Raw genomic sequence first — 27,814 nt, forward strand, 5'->3', positions numbered from 1 at the left:
TTATTTTTCCAGATGCTTCTTTTGTAAAGGAGCCAGAATTGGCAACTATCCTGAAAATCTTCAAAAAGTATGTACAAAGGTGTATTATACAAAATATACACAAGGCTTACGCCAAAATGAGAGAGCACAACAACAAAACATAGATGAGACATCAGCGTCAACACCTAACACCTCTCAACATCTACAGTGAACCAGAGGAGCATAGTATACTACAACACAGTCTGCACACATAAAATATAGTAAATTACAGTAATGTACAGTAAGGTATAAAAGACAGGGAGCCACCCCCCGCCCAAGTCTGCCCATGATCCCTTCAACACAAAAGAAGGCTATTTCCCATACAACCCACATATGGGAAAACCTTTGAGGAGGAAGAAAAATCCCCAAGGGAATAGAATGGTTTACCTAAACCATTCCCAGCACTAGCAGTGCTCCTAAGGATACAGGTTGTAACAGTCAGCTTAGCACAAGGAATGGAGTTCTTTGCCAGTTATCAGTATACAAAAGGTGCTGAGCAAAGCGATGCTTCTCATTCCATCTCAGTGAACCGAGCAAACATGGCTTTCCGGACTGCATCCTTGTAAGAATCTGCTGTTGACACACCATAGGAGCTGCCTTTTGCTCCCAAGCCAGCTCCTTTCATTCGTACTTGAGCCTGGGGAAAAACAAAAAAGGATGTCTGGCACTTGACATAAACCAAGAGTGCAAAGTATTCCCACAGCACAGGCTGGTGCCTCCTCCCAAGCTCATTCCTTTGGCAGGACCATTCAAACTGAAAATTTGTAAGGTAAATGTACTAGACAATTAACAATTTCCTCAGTGGGATACCTAGGGCAGGTTTGAGGACTAGAGGGAAAAAAAGCCAGCAAAAATAAATGGACAGACCAACCCTCATATATACTAACTGTTGAGCGAATGTCTAATTCTGGGAAAGGTCTAAGGGCACACATTCAATACAACTGTACTCCTAATGCAAAACTTATATCATTTGCCTTGAAAAATCTGATGCCAGCAGCACTGGCTTTAGCAGGACTAAATGCTGGCCATGAAAATTCCTATTGCTTTTCTACTTCTAGGCAACCTGCAGGAATCTTTTATTATTGAGATGACCATTTAAAATCTATACCCTAAACCAATTAAATAACAGTAATTCAGTGGACATAGCTACATAACTAAATTTTAAATAAGTCTACATATAAATGACACCAATTAGGCAAGCCCAATAACACAATACTTCTAAATATACTCAACCTAAGATATACCTGGAATCTGATTTGATGCTGAAGTGGAAGTTTTGAATGATAGGTTAGTCCTCAGAAATGGAAAAAGAAAACCACAGGAGGCTACAGTGAATTTTCATGTAATGCCTACATACTACATGCTCTCAAAACTACTTAGTGCATTCAATTCCTCTCTCACCACAATGTCTGCCTGGATTAAGAAATAAGTCACCTCAATGCTATATTTGGAGAGAAAAGGACAACCAGGCAGATAAGATTCCTTCAGAACAAACCTTTCATCACAACCAAAACACCAAACCATTGCTTACCTCAATAGGGGCTGTGATGCCTTGACACTTCCTTCCCAAACCTGAGCCCTCTCGCCATCCCATGGCCTGTAGCATTTTATTGCCAATATTACTATGGTCAATGCCATCCTTAGTTGGCTGTTCATAATTACTAAAAATGGGGAAAAGAAAAAAAAAGTTATATAAATGGAAAAAAATTTTCATTTCACACGTGGTGGAATTATCAAGATACATACACAGTGCCAGCATCAAATTGCTTCTTTCTTTTGGGTTCTGGAGGTTCTGGGATTCCATATTTCTCCCGTCTCTCTGCAGCTCGATCTCGGTACTTCATCTATATATGGGGAAAAAAAACAGTTGGAAATCTACACAAACTTCATTCTTCAAACAGCTAAGACTACCTCTACATTTCTCAAGCAGACATTTAAATAGTACTAAATTCATTTAAACCTACTAACATTTCTTCACCACTGAAAAATATTAAATGTGGCCTCTTCCTTACGTCACATTACTAATGCCATATTGTAACCATAATAAGCAGTCATCCTTGGTTCTCTTTTTTTAAAAAACTTTTCTGCATGAGAGTAAGATTTAAGGGATTTTCTAAGAGCAAATTAACATTTTGGTCAAACCCAATCATCAGTTGGCTCATCTGCCTATATGCTAGCTTCTCATGGAAAGTAAAGAAAGTGAAGTCAAGCAACAGAGTTTGGAGGTATCCTTCCTCTAGGGCCATGTCCTCCCAGAAACTTTTTCCAGCACGAGAGACCAAACCCTCACCTGAATTCTTAACAGCATTTGGCAATCACATAGTACCTTATGTGGTTATTGGTAAACTTTTCATATGACATGTCTCTTGTATCCTCAAAGTAGTGTTAACTCCTTGAGGTCAATAAACCTTTCTTTTTTTTTTAGTTTTAGAAAAATGTTTTAAAATATGGCAAGGTACTCAAATATTTCAAAATTGGAATTTCTGAAGACTAATCTGTACCTGAACAAAAATACTTCTCTATAATATGCCCAACAAAAGGCTTCAGCCTCCACTTAAAAGGGTTATTGTGCAGATCACATGAGATAATGTATCAAGTCCTTTGCAAACCATAAAGCATTACGATACTAAAGGTTACGTTAGTACGAACACTGTTATGAAATGGTAACTTCTGTTTCACTCACCTCTCTCTCTCTCAGTTCCAAAGCCTCTAGTTCTTGCTCAGACAGTCTAGATCGTCTATAGATATCCATGTTTTGCTGTGTAAAGCATTTCAAACAAAGAAAAACTCAAGACACGATTTTTGAAATTATCACATCAATGACACTTTTTAAAAGTTTATCATTTTCGCATTCTCTAGATAACCTAAGTAATGACAATGCAATGCTGCCAATTCCTTTCCCATTCAAAGTAGGAAAATTAGGCACCTAAATAGTATACATTAAAAAAAATAGCAAACTCAAACCTTATGTAAGTCGGAGAGTTGTTGATGTCTAACTAAAGCATCTTTGTTGGGAAATTGCCTTCTACAGAGTAGGCAAGCCATTTTCTTCCAATCAGTCAGTTTTTCTTCTTCACTTTCAATTCTTTCCATCAATTCTTCCTCATTATCACTATCACCACTATAGGCCGCAACTAGACCACGCTAGAAAAGAAATGGCAGAGTGACTACATTATTAAAAAGTGTACTTTTTCAAATTTTGAGGGTCAGGGAGAACTCCTAACAGTTCAAGATATGGATATAGCCACCCCTCTCTAAAACTCACCCTTCTTAACGAAGCAGCATTTCACATAACCCTGAAGGCCAACACTGAGTAAGTCAGTGTTGGACTAGATGATGGCCAAGGTCCCATCCAATTCTAAATTAAGGTCCTCTGCTGTATCCTTTAAGGCTGAACTTTACAGTCTTCTCAATGAAGCTTTACCTGACCACTGCAGCCCCAGAGTAAGCTCTCACAGATAACCCACAGACATTAATATAACAATTAGCAATTAATCATGTACTTATTTACATTCTCTGTGTATTAGTATTTAACTGCTACTTAAGCTCTTCATATATTTATGCACAGTTCACCATGTGTGGCAAAGCGTCAGCACAAATGTTCTCTCAATAATCCCTTCATAAAGACATATAAAATCATAAGATAATTTGCAGCTGAAAATATAAACTTTATCAAATGATTATCCTGATAAAAAATTCTCTATTCTTCTAAGAACAATCTGTAAATGTGTATCACACCACTCCTATACTGACCGTGATACAATCAAAGGTGAAAATATTCGCCAACGTGAACAAATGATTATCCTGATAAAAAATTCTCTATTCTTCTAAGAACAATCTGTAAATGTGTATCACACCACTCCTATACTGACCGTGATACAATCAAAGGTGAAAATATTCGCCAACGTGAAAATGTCAAGACTCAATACAAAATTAAATATAAACCCATAATTAGTAGATAAATCACTACAAACACATAAAAGAAACTTCCTTAAGATCTGAGACAGGAGGCATAGAATGTAGCCAAGTTGTTTCTTACTTTGAGTGGATTTTCCTCTTCTCCATTTTTCATCAGCTCTGGGATAAGCTGCTGTCTTTCAGCCAAAGCTCCCTTAAAAGACAAATGAAAATCCATGAGCCCACAGTTTTTGCGTGACTAATTCTACTTAAAGCACTGTTGCTAGCTAATGCCCCTTTACCTTCTTCTCAAAGAGAGCAAAGCCGGCATCTGCTGCTGCTGACTCTCTTCTCTCTTCCTCCCTCAAGGAATTGACAGGCTGGAAGCTATTCTTAAAGTTTTCTTTTTGTTTATTTAAGCTCTTAGCCCAGCGTTCCATGTCTTTGGCAATCTAAAGCAAAAAAAAAAAACATTTGAAGTCAAAATGATAAATGAGACTGGACAATGAGGACCAAGTTCTCTGTATCACACTAGTCACTAAAGATCTTTCCTCACCACAAAAGCTCTCTAGAAAAATCCCCAACTGTTCTTATTACTAATCTACAATATATAATTAGAGCTTTAAGGTAAACACTAAATTTCTGAGACTTCAGAACTTTTAAAGTGAACAGGGATATACTATTAGTAATTTCAATTATTTTAAAGCAAACCAAAGCAGTAAAACTATTGGTGTCAAATGTGCTATTCCTATTTTCAAAAATAAATATATAAAAACTTTATGGGAAGTCTGTTTTAAATGGCCACAATATTAACCCAAAGAAATATAAGAACCTGCTGACAATAAAACATATAGACACTTTCCACATGGCTAGTTTTAAAGAATCAGAGCAAAACTGACCAAACGCCGCCATTCAACACCAAGTCAAGAATCCTGATACAGCAGATATCAAGAAAATGAAAGTTCAAACTTGGGTCTATAATCTTCCAAGTGACACTAACTAGCTGTTGGACCTCAGGCAAGTCACCTTACCTCTACCCTTCTTAGGCCGAGTTTCCTCATCTGTAAGATAGGGTAACAGCTGCAGTGCTTACCACCTGCCAGGTTGTTGAGGATTAAATGAAATAATGTACAGTATACTCTACCAGCTCTTAATTATAACAGTTCAAGCCTTGCCTGCTGTGCCGTTTTGCTCTTCGGCTTCTCTTTCTTTTCCTTCCCTTCTTTGGTGGAAGGCAGACCAGTTTGTTGTTGGGCTACACACTCTGCTGCAGGCACGTAGGTCTCCTTCTCTCCATCCCAGTAAAGATACTGCTGTGTCAAGGAATTATAATAGTACTAGAAAGTAAAAACACCAATTGTTCAATAGTGACAATTTCAGCCCAGTCAAATAATTATTCAAATTAGCAATACAAGCAACTTTGTGAAAGATATTCATAGAAGACTGGCAAAAATCTACAGTAGTTTTCACACACAGAGTTGTCAGTCTGCACGAAAAACAAAGAGCTCGCCAGAACTATTTTAAGGCAGGATTCTCATCCAGCTGAACACGAACCAAAGGCTGGGCTAGTGTTGCCTCCCACCCTGGCCATTTGGAGAGTCTACTAGATAACACAAGGCAGAGAGTTAAGTGTAAGCTCAGAAATGAGATGCAGAATCTTATGGCTGGTTTTAACAAATTTGGTGAAGGAGGCAAATATAGGAATACAGTAAATCAGTAAGCAGGCCTTTAGTCCCTTCTGTCCTAAGACAAGTTAGTTACTGTACATAAAAAGCAGAGTCCCACAGACCAAACCAGAGTTCCTTTTCCAGACTGAAGACACATAGTCAAGTACTAGCACTAGCACACAAGCACAAATAGCTTCCCCTGACTGGTATAGTTGGTGGCAAAGAAGGGAATGTGTGAGCCATGTAGTGAAGCTAGAGATTACACCTAATACTTCATTCATGCAAAAATTCACTTTTAAACATGGGGGCAGAACAAAGCTTAAATTTGGGGTTCCTTCAACAGATTAACTATATGTCAGGAGTAACAAGCCACTCAATAGAATATACTCTATGACCTTACATAACAGTCCATAAATCTTGCTAAACAACCTTATTCCTCATAAGGGAAGATGAACATATTGTGAATTCTCTCTCATCATGTATTACACATTTTTCATTTATTTTTTTGGGGGGGAGGGGACAAAGAAAGATACTGGAGGGACTTTGTTAGAAGAGCTATGTGGAAGCTTTTCTAACTACTGTTCTTCATCACCAATGAGAAAAACAAATCAGCCATAAATTTCAAATTCTGATATGGTTATATGCTATTAGTATTTACTACAGGCAGAACTTGTGAGAACAACAGCCTGTTTTGTCTATTGACTCTTCAGATTTTCTGGTATTTAAAAACACTGAAAATTCAAAAACAAATCTCCCCTAAGGGATTACCAGGAGGAAACAAAACAGTTAGAAAATTGGGAAATTGGTCTTTCCACAAGGATAGTAATAGCTACCATCATACACTTCAGGACTAATGACTGAACTAGCTACTAAACCATCTTTTAAAAGGTTTAAAATGGTTTCAAAGGGAATAACCTAATCTGGGTTTATAGAAAAAAACAAATTTAAATGTAAAGTACTAAACACCACTTACCATGTTTGAGATTTTACCCCTACAGAGAATATTTAATTTCATGCCTCATAAATTGACCTAAGTGAAGCTAATAGATTTAAAATGAAAATACATTAGAAGACAGTGCATTTACCTGAGAGTTAGAATCATAATAAAGTCCTGTAACTGGATCATAATAATATCCCGAGGATTCATCATAATGGTAGGTAGACGTGTCAGGGACAGCTGTAAAGATAAAAATTCAGAACAATTTTTGTTTCCAGTAACAAACAGGCTAAAAATCCAAGCTAAGAAAGTGATTCTGTGCATGTCTGAGATGTTAGGTATATTCTCCAGCTACATTCTACACAGCTCACACATTCCCTTCACAGTAGCTTCAATGCACACACATACAGCTAAAGTAACACTAAATGTAAAAAGCACCTATGTATAAAAAAGCCTCTTAATGATGAGAAGTGATTTTAATTTTAAGCTTACCATATTTGGTGCCAGGAACTACACCAGTCGGGGAAGTTGTTTGTGCTTGTGTGCTAGTGCTAGTGCTAGTACTTGGCTGTGCTTCCTCAGTCTAGAAAAGGAAAGCAGGTTCAGTAATTCTCATTTTGAATGTCTCTTAAAAAAAAGCAATCAATGCACCTTCCCAAAGACAGGCACTTTTCTGACAAACTATAGCAATAAGCTAAAGCAAATTTTCAACAACATAATATACTATCAGGAGTTACTTTTTCCCTAAAGGTTAAATCAAGGCATGCATAAATATAAACGAACCATCTTGAGAACCTTGAATTACTTAAATAATCACATTTTAAAATTCACTATCAAAAACACAAAGACAATGTGCTTTCTCTAGCTCTGGTTCAGAGCAGAAAAGGTTAACATTTGCCCAGCAAAACAAAAGTTTTCATAACAGTAAACAGTTCTATATTTAAAACTACAGATTACCGGAGAGCCAGGTGGATTGGTGGTTTGATTATACAGTTGGGGACTTTGGGATACTACAGCTGCTGAAGTAGTGGTGACTGCTGCCCCTGATAATAAAAATAGTTGGTTAGAGAGCCAATGTACTTAGGTTACCTGGAAACCTCAGGACAAAATTATAAGCTAAACACTCAATAATATTCCTCTTTGATGTCTCAGATTGCCTTCCAGCACTGTACTGTGGTGTATGTCAAGTCCTGTTATCTAATTATCACTAATGGCCCACTGGATATGCACTATGCAGAGAAGATAACCTTTAACCTTTGATATCTAAATTTTCTTATAAACAGAAAATAGCTGGTTTTTTGGGGGGAGGGCCAAAGGAATAGGAGGAAGGATGAGAAAAAAGGAGACATTATTTACATACTTTAGATTAAGGAAAGATTTAATCATCTAATTTTTATTTATAACCTTAATTAAAGTAATAAAATCTGTAAGTTTGTACTTTGTCCACAGCATTAATCGTACTCTTCCTGGATCATGTAAAACATTTTAGCAACATTTCTAAAGAGGCAAGCAAAAGAGTACTTGGTCACTCAAAGTAAACACTGCCACTATGCGCCCGGGGTTGGAACTTGGCAAATACAAGTACAATTTGGACCGTTCTCTTAATGCATAAACCATGGGGGTTTTTATGAGAACCCACAGGATGGCAGAGGACTCCTGATTATCTTTGAATGCTTGAGGAATCCAGTAAGACTGCCTCAATTGTGAAAGCTTAGGCATAAGATGCAATGAATTGTAATACCTGGTACAGTAGATGTATCACTCTCCACTCCCCCTGCTTGCTGCTGGTAAAACTGCTGATAATCTTGTGAATACTGAAGAAAATGCAAATGGCAAAGTTGGCAAACTCCTGTGAGATCTTTGGAGACCAGAAGAGTCTAAATTCCTTAAGATTTTACTCACCTGGGCATACTGTGCATAGCCATCTTGGCCTGGCTGGAGGTAATTGTAGTCTATATTGCCACCTTCTCCACTCTGAGACTGCAAAATTCCAACACAGAGAAGAATGCACATAAAATTAGTAAATTTCAGATAAAAGTAATTAGGAAACATTCCCTAATAATTTCTTTGAGAGCGTGCCAATCACAACCAATGCAGGTAGGTACCGAGAAAACAGGAAACCCACTACCTGTAAATCTTGGCAATACCATTAACACTAATTTGAGCAAAGGACCCTCCCCACCTTCATACCTGCGTGGATGACCACTGAGCTGCAGCAATGGCTGTGCTAGCCACAGAAAAGGCGCTGACCCGGTTACCATCTGGGAGAACCAAATCTCTGAAACCATGAAGACCAAATCTCATGAACAAAACTGTACTTTCCTCTCATATCTACCTCAGGTTCATTCTCCCCTTAGTCACATGAGGAAATCAGACATGGTCCCTACGTGCTGATTTGTAGCCCAAAAATTAGTAAACTGTAAAGGCAATAGTTATGAACTGCTATTAGTGCCAGAAGATCATCAAACTGTCTGTCAGAATTTTACACACTCATTTCAACACAGTATTTCTTATATATGTGTATACACACACACACACACACACACACGAAAATTAACCAAACACCTGTGGATGAAAAATGCCAACAGAACAGGTAAATCTGTAGTAATTATAATAATTACTATTCTTATCCACTTCTGGAAATCTAGCGATTACCAAATCCTTTGTGCACAGCACAACAGAGGAGTCAGGAAGACCTATGTCCAAATCCAGCACCTCAAAAACCCCTTTTACTATGTGACCCTGGGCAAGTCACACTCGACCTCAGTTTTCTCATTTGTAAAACAAGGGGGTAGATCCAATAACCTCTTTAACGTCTCTTCTACCTCTAAACCTATGGTTCTATGCGCTGTTATGTTTTCATTCTCCCTACTTGCTTTTACCCTCAACTGAAGCAAAGAGTTCTCTACTAATCACAAACTGACTTACAAGGACAGGTGAAGGAATAAGCTCCATGAGCAAAAAAACCTTTTATTCCCATAGGCTTAGTATTAGTAAGAAAGGATATCAAACACTACTTTAAAAATTTACAGCTTTGTTGTATAATTGATAAGGAATCACTGGGAAAAAAAAATCTCAGGATCCATTTAGAATAGGATTGTTTTAAATAAGGACAATGAAACCACTCACTTTCTAGCACTTTTGGCAAAATCAACTCCAATTGTTTTGCCATCGATTTTCAGTGGAGGATGTAGACTTTGTAGCACCTGTAGTAGCTGAGAAGCATCCTAAAATGGAAAATAAATAAACAAGACATAGTTGGTAATCCCCTTCAAGATCTAAGAAATCTGGTTCTAGAAAGAAGGAAAGTAACTCATTGTACATGCATATTTGAAATCATTAGATTCACCACCTTTTCCCATCAAACAAGAGGAATATGCTATTACTAACAGGTTAAGTCAATCTGAATCAAAGAATTAAGAAACAAAATTTTGACCGCTTAAGTTGCCAGAACTAAATGTACATTAACTTGGGACTATATGAATTGCCACAAAATTATTAAGTCAGTAATTAAACTGTGATCTCCAAAAAGAAGGCACTGATCACCAAACTGCAAACCATCACTGAAATTATTAATCACATTTAAAACTTAAGTGTCTTTGAGATAAAAAATTACTCTCACCATTGCTGAAGACAGCTGCACAAATGCAAACCCTCTGTTCTGCTGTGTCTGTTTGTCTTTTATAAGACGAATGTTATTGACAGCTAACGATGCATATGGAGACAATGCTGTCATTATGGAATCTACTACAGTGTGAGGAGCAATATTTCGAAGAATAATAGCTGAGGAGATAAATAAGACAAATGTTATGCATGTTTCAATTTTTAATTACTATTAAAGGCAAGTCTAAAGTACAAGTAAAAAAAACCCACAGCTTCAAAATTAGACCTTTTATCTGAAACTCATTGAGGAAGAACTTAAAAAAACCACAGAGGTGTTCCCAGAAGGTATAAGACATATTTTTGCTGCAGTTCTTGTAAACTGTATAGATAAACTTACACAACTATAATAAACCTTTAATTCAGGTTTTTTTGCATTACAGAAATGTAGAGAGATAAAAGAAGCCTCAACCAGAGGTCAAACCCTAATAAGGGACATTTTCACTTACTATCACAGTAGTAATCCACAGACTGGACAGACTCTGTAGTTCCAGATGGTACTTCCTGTTCTGAGTCTTAATAAGAAACAGAAGGGGGAAGAAATGAGAAAGACGAATGTACCAACTTACAGCCCAGTCAACAATGTATCAATATGCCAGTCTTTCTACAGTCCCCCAACACTGGCTAGTCCCATCTTTTTACCAATTTGCAGAGCACAAGGAGAAAACTCAAGACTGTTTGATTTGTACCCATTAGTGATTTAGAGCATTCTTTTATATGGTTAATAATCTGCCATTCTTCTTTTAAGATAGGTTTATTCTATCCATCAACATATTCTGTATCAGGGACTAGCTTTTGGTTTTATAGTTGTGTGTGTTTATAAATGTGCGTTTTTATACGCATTTATATACACACATACTCAGCTATCAGACCCTAATCAGAGTTGCATTTTGTTGCAAATGCTTTTTACTTTCATATAATCAAAATGACATATATTACCTTTTATGATTGCCAATGGTACTTGTTTGGTAAAGAATTCACACTTACCACCAATTGTGAAAGACTCTCTTCTAATTTGAAAAATAACTTGAGCATTTTTAACATTCAGGCCCCACATTCATTTTGAATTTATTGTGTGATATTGGTGTAAGATAATGGCCTAACCCTAATTTCTTCCAGACTGTTTTCCAGAACACACTAATGTGGAATTTATGAAAACCCAGGTAACCACTCAATTGATGCCTACCACTAAGATACAAATAGTAAATGAGGTTACTATTTTAAATTCTGATTAGACTTGGAAGCAAAGAGAAGGGGAAGAAGTGTCTGAGTTTAAATACAGATATAGCTGATACAGGACACGGCATTAAAATGTTTTCAAGACAGTTGAACCAAACCTACCAAATTTATCAGCTCCGCATCGGAAGCATTTGAGTCTTTTCCTAAAATTGTTAAGGCAGCACTGAAAAAAAAAAGTTGAGGGTTGAGTTCAGTTATTTTTCATATCAACCCATAACCCCCATTAACCACTGAAGTACTAAAAAAAGCTGCAGGGATCACTGTCTGTTTCTTAGATAAATCTTAGTAGCTACTAATAATGACAGTTCATAACCAAACAAAACTGATTTCAGCATAAGCTTTAAAGAGGACAAACGTTCAGAAAAATGTGTATATTATGTGAATTTCCCCTAATTCTTTTAAGAAAACTATCAAAGGCTGATCATGCAGGACCTTATTAAGTCTGAATAGAGTTAAGTTTCTGTTCATTCTAAAATTATGTAATAAGTTATCATCAGTTATCTCATTATAGTCTACACAGCATTAGGGGGAATAGGACATACAGGCATTCCAACGTAAGCATCTTGATAAACAAACTCATATACAGTATGAACAAAGTTCAGAACAGATAAAATATTTGGAGTGGAAAGCACAAAATTGCAATCAGAAAGACTTGGGTTTGAATCATGGTTTCATTACTTATTAGATATATGATCTAAACCTCAAGTCTCCTATTCCACTAAACGTGAGTGTTGTGAAGATCACTTATCAAAAGAGATAAAGAGGGTCAAGTATGATATATCTGAAAACCAATAAAATACAGATTAATATGAATACAAGTTAGTACCATTGTGAGGCAGCTAACTATGTGTAAAGAAATTTCTGGACTTCATGCATCAGAAGGGCCTTGCCTGATTTTATGTAATATGTGAATTCAAGTTCTGCCATTTAATAGCTTTGACCTAAGACTTCATTCCTTCATCTGTAAAATGGGTATTAATATTCATACTTTTCACAGGATCATTGTGAGCTCAAATGAAAAAGTAGACAAAAGCAATTAAAGTCCTATATAAATTTAAGCAGTTACACTAACCTAAAATTTTAGTTTTTATTTATACCAACAGGTTAACATATGGTTTTTCCCTAATACGAGAACATGTAAACAGACACTATAAAGCTGAAGAACCTAGAAATCCACAAAATAGTTTAACACAAAACAAAAAGTAACTGAAAAGAAGGGTTTAAATATTAATAGCTAATTTTATACATCACTTTAAAGTTTGCAAAGCACTATATATACATGTATACATCCTCACGCACACCTCATTTGCTCCTTACAACAACACTGTGAAGTAAGTACAATGGTCACCTCTCATTTAACATGTGAGAAAACAGGTTGAGAAAGGGGTTAAATGACTTGACCAGGGTCACACAAGTAAATGTTCAATGCAGAATCATAAAACCAACGCTCTAAAATTGGTTCTAGAGCTTCTAGGCTCACCATTTAGAGGACCTCTATGTGAGCTCATCCACGGATGACTTCTTAACCAAAAATCAATTATCTAAGCTGAAAGATGGCACGACCAGTATAGTAATTTAAAAACATCAAATAAATATCACACAAACTGAAAACCCAGAAAACAGCTTGTGAAGGGAATAATAACTGACAATTATTACATAAAATGGAAACTTGGTAAAGAAATTTGTTATACTCCAGGTTGAACGCCCTTCAAAGAAATGCTGTACATGCCTCACTTCACACAAATCCACGTCCAAACAAATGATCTACCAAGTGACACTGCTCGATATAAATTAAGATACAAGTACAACCCCATTAGAACCTGCATACATGACCCTGGGTAAGACACTTAACCCCACTGCCTAGCTTAAAAAAAAAAAAACAAAAAACAAACAAAAAAAGAACCTGCATACAAAGCTACCAATATCTTGCAAATGAATCCTAAGGACATTCCCTGAATTATAATTTACCACGACAACTTACCACTGCCCCAACAATCACCAATTGTCAGTAGCATATACTCTCTTTTAAAGTAGTATTTGTCTTTCAAGTTTCAAATGAAATATTCTAAGATCAAGTATTTAGCTCTCCACATTCCAATTGTAATGATCCCAAAATACAACAGCTACAAACAATTTAGTTAGGAAAAGTTTCTTAACAACAGCAATTACAGCCTCTGGGTGCCATCCTTCCAAGCTGTTTTTGTGCAGTTGTGCTATATTACCAATAAAATACTCAACAGTAATGGCTTTGCCCATAAACTACTGAATACTAAACACTAGATACCGAATCTTAATACTATTTCAGCACTAAGGTGACTGCATGAACACTAAAATTTTAAATATCTTAGCTCTGAGGTCAACCAAAATCCTGAAAGCACTAAGAGTTACGTATTCCAGGAAAGAAAATCTAACTAGGAAAAAGAAAATCTAAAAAGGATAGTTAGCTGGCATACCTATGGCTATGTCCAAAGTAATGTTCACGTCTAAGAATTCTTTTTAATATTTAAATGATGGTTCTGGGGGCAACGAAAATTTTTCTGTAGCCAAATTTTTCTGTAGTGAGCAGTAGCAGAGAATTAAGGACAGAGAAAAATGGAATACTCCCTGGGCTTTTCTCTTACTGTCACCTTGAAGAAATTTTGTGTGTGTGTGTGTGTGTGTGTGTGTGTGTGTGTGTATGTATACATACAAAAAAACCACAACTGAGTCAAAGTAATAATAGGGTCACTGGTAGCTTTCCTCTGTTAGGCCTAATTCCAAGACTGTTGCATACCATTAACTTTTCACACAACAGAGTTAAATAAGTTTTTAGTTTACTTTTCAAAATGTAACTACTTTACCTTGTTACAAAGCCAATCCTCAAATTTAGGCCTGGGATTGCTATAATGCATTGCAATGTGCTTTCCTTGAATCACCAACTTTTTCTGCAAGAAAAAAAGCAATTAGTTATTCCCATTCTGAGGCATGTGTGTCCATTTTCCCAGGGCAGAGCACACTTCGGAAGAATCAGTGCTCTGGAATTAAATGGACAACATACGGGGAGGACCAACCGCCACCTATACTCTGCCCATCCAATCCTTCAGAGAGGCGGACATAGGCAGTAAGAGAATGGGATTCGGAGTAAAGGTAAACGGAGTCAGGGCGTGTTGAGAGAGCTGCCAAACACTAAACGCTGACATGGAACCAGAAGTGTCTCCAGCAGAGACAGAAGTCCTAATATTCAGCACTGACAGGTTTGCTAAGAGTGATAGTCTATTTATATAAACAAAAACAAAAACAAACCCCCCACCCCAAACCATAACTAACCCAAGTTTTAGAAGGCCTTCTGTTTTTAGCCCCTTGAACATCTGTCCTTGGGCACTGCTTCACTGCCCTGCCCAATCCCCAAACCTAGTCAACGTAAAAGCGTTTTTAACTCCCACTCCCCAAGTACTTTTCTTCAAGATGTATCCCTCTGAAAAGAAGGGAGTTCATCTCAAAGGGAACCTGGTTAAATTTCTTCGGGGGGGGGGAAGGAAGGGGGGGGCGGGACGGAACTATTTTGAATGCCACCAACTGAAGCATAGCTAAATTTCATTTCTTCCCAACTATATCAGTTCATATAATCCAGTGTTACAGATGCCTTCTTCACTGAAACACAGACCCTCTTTCAAAATGAGTAACCAGGAGGCCAATGAAGTTTCTTCAGGGGGTAGGAAAAGTTTACAAATGCATTCACCACCATGTCCATTAAGTCAACAAAGTGACTAAAAGGGACGTTTGAGTTTTTAATAATCTAAAGCTCTAAGCTTCGATCACTCTGATCACAAGTATCAAGGGGCTAATACCTGCCCCCAAAGAGTCTTCATTTAATGGGAGCAACTGTTTACTGAGGTGTGACAAGAGTAGAAGAGATTTAGTCCTGGATTTTTAAGGAGTCTAAGCCTCCTAAAAAGATACATCGAAGAAATGATGGTTCTTTTCTGGGAGATTTACAACTACGTTGCGAATTCAGTATTGTCCTAACTTCTACCGTATTTTAAAGAACAGGACTGTGTTTAACCTATGGGGTAAAATGATGGACCTTCCACTCACTAGGATATGCATATACAGAAATAAAGATGCTGGCAAAGTTCAAAAGATCATCCCATCTATAATTTGGCAGTAGGGCTACTGTGAGACTCAAAACTACTTTGGGTTCCCTGAATCTAATGTCCTTTCTGGAGTGAATTTGGACTGTACTTTTTTCCAAGTAATACACATCAATACAGCTTTGTATACATTAAAATTGTGGAATTTTTGGTTTGTTTTAAAAGGAATTTTGATCTTGAGAGTTTTAAACTCTAGGCAACCAAGATTTCGGTACACCCATTAGTAGCAATGGATGTCATGCCAGGAAATTCTACTTTAAGCACATAAGGATTAAGTATGTTCTGAGTTTGCTATGAAGGTGTCCATGGTATGAAATGCATGACGTCCTACTTTCACAAGGCTACAATGCCATGGCTTCTGATTACTGAAATGAGAAGTATAAAAATCTGACAAAGGAGTCAGTTAAAGTGACACTCTCATTAGCTGAGTCTTTAAATAAACTGCAATAGCTTCCCAGAGACAAGAATATAATTTACTTCAGGATGACTCAACTTACGAATTACCATATAAAGAGCAATTTATTTTTATGTCAGTTATTACAACGAAAAAACAAACTTTTTCCAAAGTGCACCTGACAGAAGCATTTTAGTATTACATTTGAACTTTAGACAAAAACGCTATTCAAGTGCAAAGTGTTAAGTGTTATATTCACAACTGGAAGAACACTTGACTGACACCACAAGAAAGAATTCTAAATGATTTACATTTAACAAATTATAAACAGGTGCCATCTTTAAAAGGCACTTTAAATAAAACAATAATGTCATTGCCGTAACGAGACTAGACAGCAGCAGGACACCTCCACTGAGCTACTTTCATCAGCTTTATAATACATATTTTTTTTTAGTAGCATTTGCACATACACTATGGAAAGATTAATAAATTTATGCCTGCTCCCAAGTGGCACATTGTCTCCAGGCAAAAAACAGATTATTACTAGTAAAAATGCCTGCTGCAGGCAAAAAAATCTTTCCACTTTCAAATGCAAAGTTTAATAGTATAATATTCTTCTCAATGGTCACAGTGAGAATGTAATCAGGTAGGGGAAGAGGGAAAGGGATGTTTAGATAATTTTAAGAATCAATCATATATACATATATATGATTTTTTTCAGTGGCCCTGCCAAGCAGCCAGGTTTAAATGCAGAGCAAATTATTCAGTTTATTAGTACTATTGGTTGGTTTTTTTTAAAAATAAAGATTTTAATATATACAAAGCTTTTATTTAAGTCACTATTTTGGAACAAACCACTCCTTCCACCTCATTTTTTTTTAATTGTACAGACTTGTTCCATTTTCAGGAATATCTAGACTTGGTGAGTGAAGCAACCTGATTGGCTTCCATCCAGCTGGTAGCATCTTGCAAGTGATAAAACTCCACGAAGGCGAAACCACGGCTTACACCTAGAGACAGCATTCAGATATAGACGGGATACTTGTGTTAGTCAGTTCCTTTATAACAGGTGAATTTCTCTCCAACTGCTTCATTACTTCGTGACAAAGCCAATTTGGGAAGCAGTTTTACATGTGACTTGGCTTTGGGATCTTCTCTTTATTTTGCCATGGCAAGGAACAAAGCCACCTTAACTGGCTACATGTCACTCAAATTTGTTTCCACGCTTAAAAGTAACCATGCAACAGACTAAAGAGTCAAATTAGGGCAAGGGGAGGGGAGATGTTTACGTTATTGCTACTTACCGAAAAAAGAAAAACAAAAATTGTTAAAAGTCCCTAAAAACAGTGTTTTTTAAAAGTTCCTCAGATGCTCTCTAACATAAGTGTCACATTCCTTAGCCATGGCAAACCCTTCATTCTCATTTCATGTGCTTGAAGATTTGGGGGAGTTCAGGATGTTCTTTAGGGACTGAAATAGGGGTGGGGAAGAAAACCAACCTCTAGAAAACGAGTGAAAACTCTCACCTGTTTTTCTCTTCATCAGCCGCACATCTGCAGGCTGAGGGCCTTCAAAGGATTCCATTATCTCTCGAATCTGCACAGGATTTTACATGTTTGAAGTTATAAGTTTCAGAGCTACATACCACTCCATACTAAACAAGGAGAATTCAAGACAGAACCATGTCTTCTCAATCAGCCAAACATAACTTCTATCATCAAAATGTAGTTAACCTAACATTGACTTTAAAATGAGAACATCATTTTCTGGTGTAACTTATTTCCACAAGTCTTGGGCACTGCTCTCAATATCTCTACCAGAAATTTTCCTTAGATACAAATTTGTACCATCAGTTGACTCACAACTGAAAAAGAGCAAAAATCTCCTTTACTCCCAATTCCCAGATTGAAAAGTTAAGATTAATGGCCACAACAGCCATTCCTTAAGTTGTAGTCAAGTAAATGTGCTTTTAATAGGAAAAAACATTTGTAGGTATCACAATGCCACTAGAAACGTGCTTAATATTTGCAATGTAATGAATTCCTTAAGAATTCAATTGTTGTTCACTACTAAAAAAAACATCTTTTCTTAAATACTTTTCAATGAATAAAAAATTTCTGGGCAGCCATCTTATAAAAGAAACAACTTTCTTTACAACTTCATTAATGAGAAAAATGAATGAATGAAACTCATGTTTTCTATGCCTAGAGTTCCTCTCTTACCAATTTATTTTACACAGAAGACATAAAGGTGTGGGGAAAATAAAACCAAGAGCTTGACGTATTTGTCAGATTACTCACCAATGATTATTACATTTTTTTTAAAAACTAGCTTTTTTTTTTTTTAAACTACTGGCAACACTCTCTCTCTCTGTGCAAGTGGCCATTTGCAAGTCTGCAATAAAAACATATGACCAATTGCTGCAGTGTCCAAAACCATCAAGCAAAAAGTCGAAATCATAAAAACATTAGCAACAAACCAAGAATATTACTGCTCACTCACTATGTGTTCAGCATTATACTAGTTATAAGATAAAGTAAAATAATATGGCATCCCTTCTCTTAAAGAGGAAGATTATAAAAAGAGCTTGACGCAAAGTGAAATGTACTGTGTACAAAGTAACAATAATATTTTCGGGTGGGGTGGAGGGTCCTATGTTTTCTTTCACAACACAAGTAACATGGAAATATTTTGCACGGCTACACATGTATAACCTATACTGAATTGCTTGCCTTCTCAATGAGGAAGGAGGGAGAGAATCTGGAACTCAAAGTTTTTAAAATGAATGTTAAAAATTGTTTTTACATGTAACTAGGGAAAATAAAGTAATAAAATTTTAAAAAATATTTTAAAAGCTTACAATCTAGTGTGAGAAACAAGATTATTACAGATAAAAAACAAATACAATATTCAGCAAGTGCTAAAAATCCTCTGTATAGAACAAATGCCATTCAGTAGAGAAAATTTTAGAAAATTACTGTATAATATTCTGTACCCTTAAAAATCATAGTTACTGAACTACAATTTCACAAGCCACACAGCACTCTTAACTGTGAACATTATATCTGTAAGCAGAAAGAAGTTTAGAAGATGAAAACAGCAAAATTAATCACACTCAACAATTAGACAGGAATGACACGGGATAACACATAATGTGTGCTCCCTCTGCTGGTTCAGTAAGAGATATTAACTAAAGCTTCTTTTGGATGTGGCATTTCTTGTATAGGAAGGCACTTTATGTCAAAACAAACAAGCTTCCTTGGATGTTACAGGAAAAGCTACAGAATCTTTTCAATATATTATCAACTTAAATCTGCAAAACCATTAACAACACAATCTTACAATGATTTGTCTTTTAAAAATTCACCATGAATCACAAGGCTTAATTCTACATCTTAATTTAGTAATTTAAGGAATTAAGCATGAAACAGATCAAAATTTACATGTGGTCTAACATTAAATTGTCATCTGTGCTACTGAAATAAGAGTAGAAGCCTGAACTTTGAAAAATCCAGTGGCTGGGTAAACAGGTTAAAAAACAAAAAACAATGTTCAAATTCCAAATTTGAGTTTTCTTATTATTCATATGCTCACTAAAGTGATATTTTTCTTTTGATACTTACATCATTCTCTGTAACAGTAATAGGAAGTCCACGCAACATGATTGTCTTACTCTCCCATTCATCATTAATATCATTCCTGTAGTCATGTTCTCCATAGTCACCGTCAGAATGGTAACCATCTTCTGATCTGTCACTATTCCTTCTCTCGCGTTCCCTCTGATGGACAAAAAACAAAACTGCAATGAAAACTTCATATTTTGGACTGAGCTTTTTCACTCTAAAGGGAAAGGGTGTACATGTCGGGGGGGGGGGGTGTGGTCACAGTTTCCCATCACTAAGAACAGTAATTAGGCAGACACTGAAGACCATAAATTATCCTTTCAAAAAGATTTCTGGAAAATGAGGGCATCCTGGGTTCCATATTCTGTGTCAGTGAGCACCTAGCCAACCACCAACAGACACTAGTTATTTTCTCTCAAGACACAGTACAGTGTGTTGAATTGGGACCTCACAAAGAACTGAAATCCACCTCATTAAACGTTTATTTATTTCAACACAATTTAAGTGGAATTTTCCATACTTCCTACAATGCTGCACAGATTCAATAAATTATCTTTGCAGATTAAAATAAATCCAAATATATTTAAAGAATACAGAGGCTGAATATAAAATTCAAAAGAAATGGAAGTTGATGAAAGGCTACAGCAACTAAAGCATTAAATAATCACCTACACAGCACATAAATTCTCTATGGAGCACCTAAAAAAAACATTTTGTATATTTCTCCATTTAATCATCTCAGCTTACAAAAATTAAGCAAGTATTTTCACACATAGTAAATTAAGGGCAGCTAGACAGTACACTCAATAGTGTGTTAGATTTGGAGTCAGGAAGATCAGAACTTGGAATTCTGTCTCGGGCACTTACTAGATGTGCAACTTCAGGCAAGTCTCTCAATCTCTCATCCTATTTCCTTATGCGTAAAATAGGAACTAGCACCTATCTCACAGGGTTGTTGTGAGATCAAATAAGATAACATGAAGTACTATGCAAACCTTAAAGTGCTATAGGAACCCTAACTGTTATAGTTAAGACAATTTTATAAACCCATGCACCATTCATTTACCTCTGGACTGTCATAATCTCTATAGTCATCATATCTGTCATTCCTGCGATCATCACTAGATCTTTTATAGTCTGAATCCCTTCGTCGGCTTCTGGATTCACGTTCATCTCGATCATCCCGATCTATGATGGAACCATATCTTCCACTACGCTCTGTTCTACTGACTCTGCAAGATAAAGAATGTTCATTTAAATTAAAGATAATTACATGTCCTTCCTACAGAAAACATTAACCTCAATTTATGGTACAATATATCCAGCAGTTTAACGTAATGCTTGATTTTAATTGTAAGCTTCAACTTTCTCAGTTCCCAAGGATAACCACTTGGGGAAATAGCTCCTCTCCAAAATGCAAAGATAACCAACAATTATTTGAACTCCATGTTTATAAGTTTAGCAACATGAACTTCCTGGGCCAAGTGTTAAGGGACCTAATATTGGTGGGGCATGAAAAGCTGGTGAATGTATGAGTATTCATCTGTGGTAAGTTGTCAGGAATGGCCTTTCCCCAACACAAAGGTGTCTGGGAACTCTGCCCTACTGTTTCAAAAGAAAACCAAATGATCTCACCCCTGACCACCCATGCAGCATTTCTAAGACATACTAGAAGTCCATCTTACAGTGCTATTCATGACACCAAGGATGGCTTTTATCTTCCTGAACATCACTCAATTACTTGGTTCTCTATTTTAAAGAAAAAAGATAGACTACGTATGCTGTTAACAGCTATTACTAATGTCAAATCAGGCAGTCAATAAACATTTATTAAGCATTCACTATGTGCCAGAAACTGTGCTAAGTGATGGGGATACAAAGAAAGGAAAAAAAGCAGTCCCTGCTCTCAAGAAGCATAGTCTAATGGGGGAAGACAACATGTAAACAACTCTGTACAAACAAGCTAAGAAAAGGATAAACTGGAAATAATAAACAAATGGAAGACACTGGAATTAAGGGGATTGGAAAAGATTTCCTGCAGAAGGTGTGATTTCAGCTGGGACTTGAAGGAAGTCAGGAAAGCTAAGAGGTGGAGAAGGGGAGGGAGAGCATTCCAGGCATGGGGGACAGCCAGTTGTTTGACACAAGTCAGTTACGTTAAAGTGCTATTTAGGAAGGGATTTAAATAATCATCAACAACTTCCCGAGCATAACGACCAATTTGGATGATGAATTTGAAATGGTTAAATGCAACCTAAATCAATTTCTACAAATTATCAGTAGAAATGCTAGAATAGGAAATATTTCTAGTCAATCCCCAGGACTCAGCTGCTGCAAGTTTATATCAATTAACAGCAGCTAGGTAGCACAGGGGATAGAGCTGCTGGGCCTGAAGTAAAGAAAACCTGAATTCAAACCTATCCTCAGACCTTGGAGTAAGACACTTAACTGCTGTCTGCCTGAGTTTCCTCAACTGTAAAATGGGGATAATAATACTTTACAAGGTTGTTGTGAGGATCAAATAAGATATTTCTAAAGCATTTAGCATAGTAACTGATACACAGATGTTCAATAAATGCTTGTTCCTTTCCCCCGTTTCTATAATCTCTTTTATGTTGGCTTTTCATTTCTCACCAAGCCAAAGAGTGGAAGCTTTTTATGAATCCATTTCAATCCAATTCTACCTTTCTTCACTAACCACAGATCAGGGTGAAGGGTAAAGAGAATAATAAAGACAGAATAATTTGAATTTCATTTAATTTTGAAAGATTTTCTCTTAATTTGTGATTAATAGTCTTTCTTACAAGAGTACCCATACAGGTCATGCATGCACTTAAAGGCTCCTCAAAATAATTATTTTTCAATCTAGTCAAGTAATTAATTCTAATTTGTCAAGTCAACTATATGACCACTAGTGAGCCAGTAAAAGAAAGTTATCATTTCATACAGTGCAGCATATACTGGTCTACATTTGTTAGTCTACAACTGGGCTTCATATATATATATTTTGGGGAAAAAATGCTTATCTTAATCCTAGATCTCAGTGTGGTACAGTAGCAAAAAGTTCTGGACTTGGTATCAAGAGGGACCTGGATTTGAATTATTTATGTCATTTACTAGCTATGTGACTATGGATAAGTCATTTAACTTCTTTCTTGAGATTGTTTCCTAATCTGTAAAATGGGAATTTGAAGCACTTGCCCCAAAGGATAAGATTTAGATCAGAAGGGATTTTAGAAATCAACCAGTCCAAACACCTCATTTTACAGATGAGGAAACTGAGACCCATAGGGATGAAATGACTTGCCCATAGAATATCTGAATCAAGGTTTTCCACATCCAAATTCAGTGTTCTTTTTCCCTGTAGCATGTTACCTTACAGGTTGTTATGAGATGAAATAATGTACGTAAAGTACTTTTTGGTAAGCCTTCAATGTTAATTATTACTGTTTTCAGAAATTATCTTCCATGTTATACAGCAATTGGGTTTTTTGAAAAGCTAAAGTACAAATTTGAGGACAAGGATCCAACTAAGCAAATGAGAGGATGTAGCAATTTCATCAACTTGAGAAAGCCAATAGCTGCTTAATGACACACGACGCTAATAGTGAAAATATCTGTGCAAGGATTTGACATATGATTAGGACATCCCATTAGGACTGTGATGCTTACCAACTTGTGTTAGCTTACCTCATGATTCCTGGTCAAGTGTAAAGAGAGGAGGCATTGTGGGGGCTGACTGGGCTAGGGAATATGAGGTGGAAAAGCAAGTGGTAAAAGAGGATACTCTTACTTAAAAACCACAAAATGCTATCCCCAAAACGGGGATTTGTCCATGGATAAATTTCGGGGGGGGGGAGTCCATGAACAAGGAAAAGAAAAAAGTTACATCTTTATTTTCACTAACCTCCTAATTGAAATTTAACATTGCCTTCAAATATTTGAAAACATTATTCTGAAAAGGGGCCCATGACACAAAAGTTTAAGAACCCTCATCCTAGATTCTAGAATGAAATTATGGTATTCATAATTCCTGGTTCTTTTTTCAGGCCACCAATTTGACGAGTCTGTGATGAGCCCCCTATCTTAAAAAGGTTAGTAATTAGAAAGATGAAGTTAAAAACAAAGAGGGATGGAGACAGTAACATACATATGTAGTGGAAGCAACCAAGCAAATTATTAGCCTAATTATGTGCCTAATGATCCTACATTCTTTTCTTCTTTTAGATTTTTATGTCTTTCCTCTATTTTCTCACGCTCTAGTGTATAGCTAATCTTTAGTATCTCATTTAAGAACCCTCTCCTTTCTCATTTTCACCCTGTGTTTTCCTATGGGCTCTCCTGTTTACAAGATTTAAAGCTAGAAAGGACCTTAGAGATTATCTATTCTAATTCCCCCAATTTTTAAAGGAGGAAAATGATGTCCAAGAAGGTGAACTTCCCGAAGTAACAGAATGAAGATTTCAGCTCAGGTCCTGCAACTCCAAGTTGACCATTTCACTGCCTCACTGTCACAGTGACAGGTGTGTACATGTCACTAAGATTAAAAAGACAACAGTCCCTGCCATCCAGTAGCTTAGATTTTAGTAGTGAAAAGTGAGTAAGTCTATGTATGCATACATATATACACATTCACTCTTGTCTCTAATACTATAACTGATCCACTTGATGGAAGGACCCCAAAACTTTTTGGAAGTTGTAACACGATACTGTCATTTGACACTTTCTCCCAAGAATTCTTTAATGGCATATTGATTTTAAAAATAAAACTGAACTACAAATAATTCTGATTATAATAACATCCTGAGACTCCTTGGGATAAATCAAAACAAGTTAGGATCCACTGACTTAGTAATAGAAACAGTAACCATCTCTGCTCACCTTTATCTCAGTTAATTTAACAGGTGAAGGAAGAAAGGGGACAGAGTAAGATAGGATAGGTTAGAGGGAAAACAAGTATCTTTGAAGACCACTAAAATGTAAAAACAATGGTTAACAGATTCACAAATGAAAAATATTTTACAACTCAATGAGATCTTTTAAAAGTGGTCATTAACAATGAATTTTGAAACAAACCCAAAGCTTAAGAACTAAAACATATGGCTCAATCCAGGGCAAGAATTACTTTCAACATCATGTAAGTTACAACATACCGTTTGTCTGAACCCATAGTCCTGTTAAAAGTGCTAGTACACAGCTCCAAACGGCCAAGTGTCTGTTCAAGAAGGCAAGAGAAAGAGATTAATGCAAACTTATGTTGCACAGAAGACTTTGCAAACAACTAGGATCATGTGCTCACCCACCATAAAATTGAATTTTAGGATTCGGATAGAAAAATACTTGCTTGATCTTGCCTACTTTCTCATTATTTGAGATAAGGCAGAAATGCACCAGTAACCTCATTCCATTTTTGAAACCAGGCTTGAAATGGTCTGAAAGCCAACACAACCTTCTTCGAGTTAGCTCTATCAACAAAGATCTGCACGAAAGCCAGGAGGTTTTCAGGTGTTAACTAAAAACCTTACGGAATCCACTAAGAAAAACGGATAAAGGCTCCAAGTCTTTTACACTTTTGCTTTCAGAAAACTAAGAATGGTTACAGATTGCTTCAATGCTACTTCAATCTACCGAGACTCAGAAAATAAGCATTTGATGCAATCTAATTCTTTGGGTGAACCTTTCAGGATGTTCAGAGTAGAAACCCTAAGTCTGGAAAGAAAATAAATACCGGACTGCTTCAGCATACCCAGCCCGAGAGGAAAAGCCGCAGTCTGCGTAGCTGCGAATTCTCGGAGCGCTGGCGTAGAACCGGCGGCCCATCACAATCGACGCCCAGGACGACAACCCAGGTCCCCGAGGGCCGAGCCGGGCCAGCCCCCTCGACCCCCGGCCAGTGGGCGCCACCGGGGCCCCACATACGCCCTGGACGCGCGCTTTGCTAACAGCCGGGGCAAGGCATCGGGTTGGGGACCCCTCCTCCCAGGCGCACGGGAAAACCCTCGGGGGCCTTCAGGACTATCAAGGCCGGCAGCCGCAGCTCCTCCGGTCCGAAGGCCCAGCTCGGAGCGGGGAGGTCGGACTAATGGCGGCCGGGCCCACGTCCGGAGGAGAAGACGCAGGCAGCCCGGGGACGCCCTGCTGCTGCCTTGCCGTCCGCAGGCCGAGGAAGGGCGGCCCGGACGCCGGAGGCCCAGGCAAGGGCGAGCCGGGATCGGACCGAAACCAGGGACCGACTGCAGGGGCGAACACCGCGCAGGGCCAAGGCCCGAGGGGGAAGAAGCAAGACGACAGGGAAGGGACGGAGGAGGAACCGCGGCCCGGCTGGCCTCAGAGGCGTCTGAGGGGGCCCGAGGGTCGCTCTCAGGGGCCCGGCGCCCTGCCCCCGCCGCTTCCTGGGGCTGACAGATGAGAACTGGAGAGATGGCTGACGCGGGACAAGAGAGCTCACCGAAAGGCGGTTGGGATCAACGACAGAGTTCCTGGGGAGAGCACGAACGAGCCGGCGCACTCACCCCTAACCGTACTCGGCGAGGCAGCCCTTGCGGCTCGGCGTCCCAGAGGCTCCAGCGACAGTCCGGAACCTGAACAAAATGGCGACTCCTTCCACCGCCGTCTCCTACCCACACTGCTCCTCGCCCCGCTCTGCTGGCCGCCGCCTGCTGGAAGCTTCCACTGGACGCGCATGCGCGACGCGCTCTCTCCCGCCCTGTAACGCTGCGCAGTGGCTGCTGGGAGGTGTGGTTTCGACTACAAGGGCTCCTTTTTCCTTGTTAATCGCCTACGCACTTTCCTTTCTTTGTAGAGGAAAGTACCCATTTACTCGCATTGGAGACTACAGGCAGTCAGGAAGGAACTTAAAAATCCTCCCATGATTGGATCATCCCTAGCGCAGAGGGACATTACTGAAGGTCTAATACTAGGCCAAGAGGGGTTGAATGAGTCGGTGGTCTTCCGAGACTGGCCCACCACTTTTTGGATATATTATATTGGGGATTCCATTGGATGGCCAGTGAGGGCCTAGAGTCACATAGGTAACAAGCAGACAAACCCAGGTCCAAGGACTCCAAATCCAGTGCCTTTTCCACTAAATGTGCCTTACTGGACCTACTCTTGAGGAGAGAGCTCTCTTCTTAACACAACTAAGTTTTATTCCTTTCTTTGGTGAAATCAACTACACAGCTTTACTACATCCCTTATAATCTGATCTTTATAACCCTGTGAAGTATGGAAGTCAAGGACAGCCCAAATCTTCTGATCACACACTTGGTCTTAGGGGCTCCACTTGCTTTCTCTGTCTCCTGGCCTCCTTCAGGGCCCAACTCAGATCCCACCTTCTGCAAGAGCCTTTTCCCAGTCTTCCACAATCTTAGTGCCTTTTCTCTGAGACTATCTCCAGTTCTGAGTCCAAATCCAGTGCTTTTATCACTAACTGATTATGCTACACAAGATCACACAGGCAATTCCCACAAGACTGGGAGTGGGAAACACTTATGTCCTCACTCTTAAATCCATTGTTCTATGTCACTGCTGCAGTTGGTGGCAAAGCCTCTGCCTTTGGCATTATCTTATACTTTTCATGAATATTCTGATTTAGGCTTATTCTGTAAGTAATACCCAATGATGGCAAAACTTAGTTGTTTACTACTTCCAACAGCCCCTTCTGAGAATGATCAAGGGGTAAGAGAGAAGAGAAAGTTGCAGTCCACAAAAAAATGGATCATACATAATTTCCATCTGCAAATGAAGAAATGTTGGCATCGAACTGCAGAGGAAACACCTTGGATTTGAATATCCTACAAGAGTATGCAGGTGGTGACCTGAGGAGAATGGAGATTTTATCCTTCATCACTTCCAAATTTTAGGATGACCTACCTTACTTAGTTAATCACATCCTTAAGTTAAGCCCATCATTGAAGCAAGTATCACATTAGAGTGTTGATAACTTCTTTCACAAATGGTGGCTTGGATGGAATGGCATCTTAAAAACCCTTCCCAACTGTGGCGTGGATAGGTTTAGAAGTAACAGTTCCCAGAAACTGCATGTGATATTTCATATTTTACATAGTGGCTAGTGCATTATTTATACACAATCAGTGCCCAAATAGTTGTTGAAAGCATATATATATATCAACAATCTAGAACTTCCAACTTTTTATTGATTACTTCATTCAATTATATTAAGGGCTCCACTGCTTATAAGGCCCCCAGCTAGGTGCTGAGAGAGCTGAATAAGACAGGCCCTGTCCGTA

General features: G+C 38.0%; 1 protein-coding gene across 2 annotated transcripts; it reads right to left on the minus strand.

Moving 5' to 3' along the window:
• RBM5 (RNA binding motif protein 5) lies at positions 1-26,203 on the minus strand. 2 transcript variants are annotated; one of them, XM_020998942.2, is made up of 25 exons: positions 26,078-26,203; positions 24,719-24,780; positions 20,632-20,797; positions 19,566-19,721; positions 17,469-17,538; positions 16,879-16,952; positions 14,259-14,342; positions 11,521-11,581; positions 10,629-10,694; positions 10,142-10,302; positions 9,649-9,746; positions 8,710-8,797; positions 8,422-8,499; positions 8,261-8,333; positions 7,477-7,562; positions 7,012-7,102; positions 6,668-6,759; positions 5,091-5,252; positions 4,218-4,367; positions 4,058-4,129; positions 2,983-3,162; positions 2,702-2,776; positions 1,765-1,862; positions 1,550-1,679; positions 1-655 (listed from the first exon to the last, which is right to left on the minus strand). In XM_020998942.2, the coding sequence occupies exons 2-25, from the start codon at positions 24,733-24,735 to the stop codon at positions 530-532; spliced, it is 2,454 nt and encodes an 817-aa protein (XP_020854601.1). In that variant the 5' UTR covers positions 24,736-24,780; positions 26,078-26,203; the 3' UTR covers positions 1-529. The 2 variants fall into 2 exon arrangements, with proteins under 2 accessions (XP_020854601.1, XP_020854600.1); XM_020998941.2 differs by having other exon boundaries at positions 26,014-26,203.
• Positions 26,204-27,814: the final 1,611 nt, after the last annotated feature.

This window comes from Phascolarctos cinereus, unplaced genomic scaffold, assembly GCF_003287225.1.
Source record: "Phascolarctos cinereus isolate Bilbo 61053 unplaced genomic scaffold, phaCin_HiC Scaffold_4;HRSCAF=312, whole genome shotgun sequence".
Taxonomy (NCBI): domain Eukaryota; kingdom Metazoa; phylum Chordata; class Mammalia; order Diprotodontia; family Phascolarctidae; genus Phascolarctos; species Phascolarctos cinereus.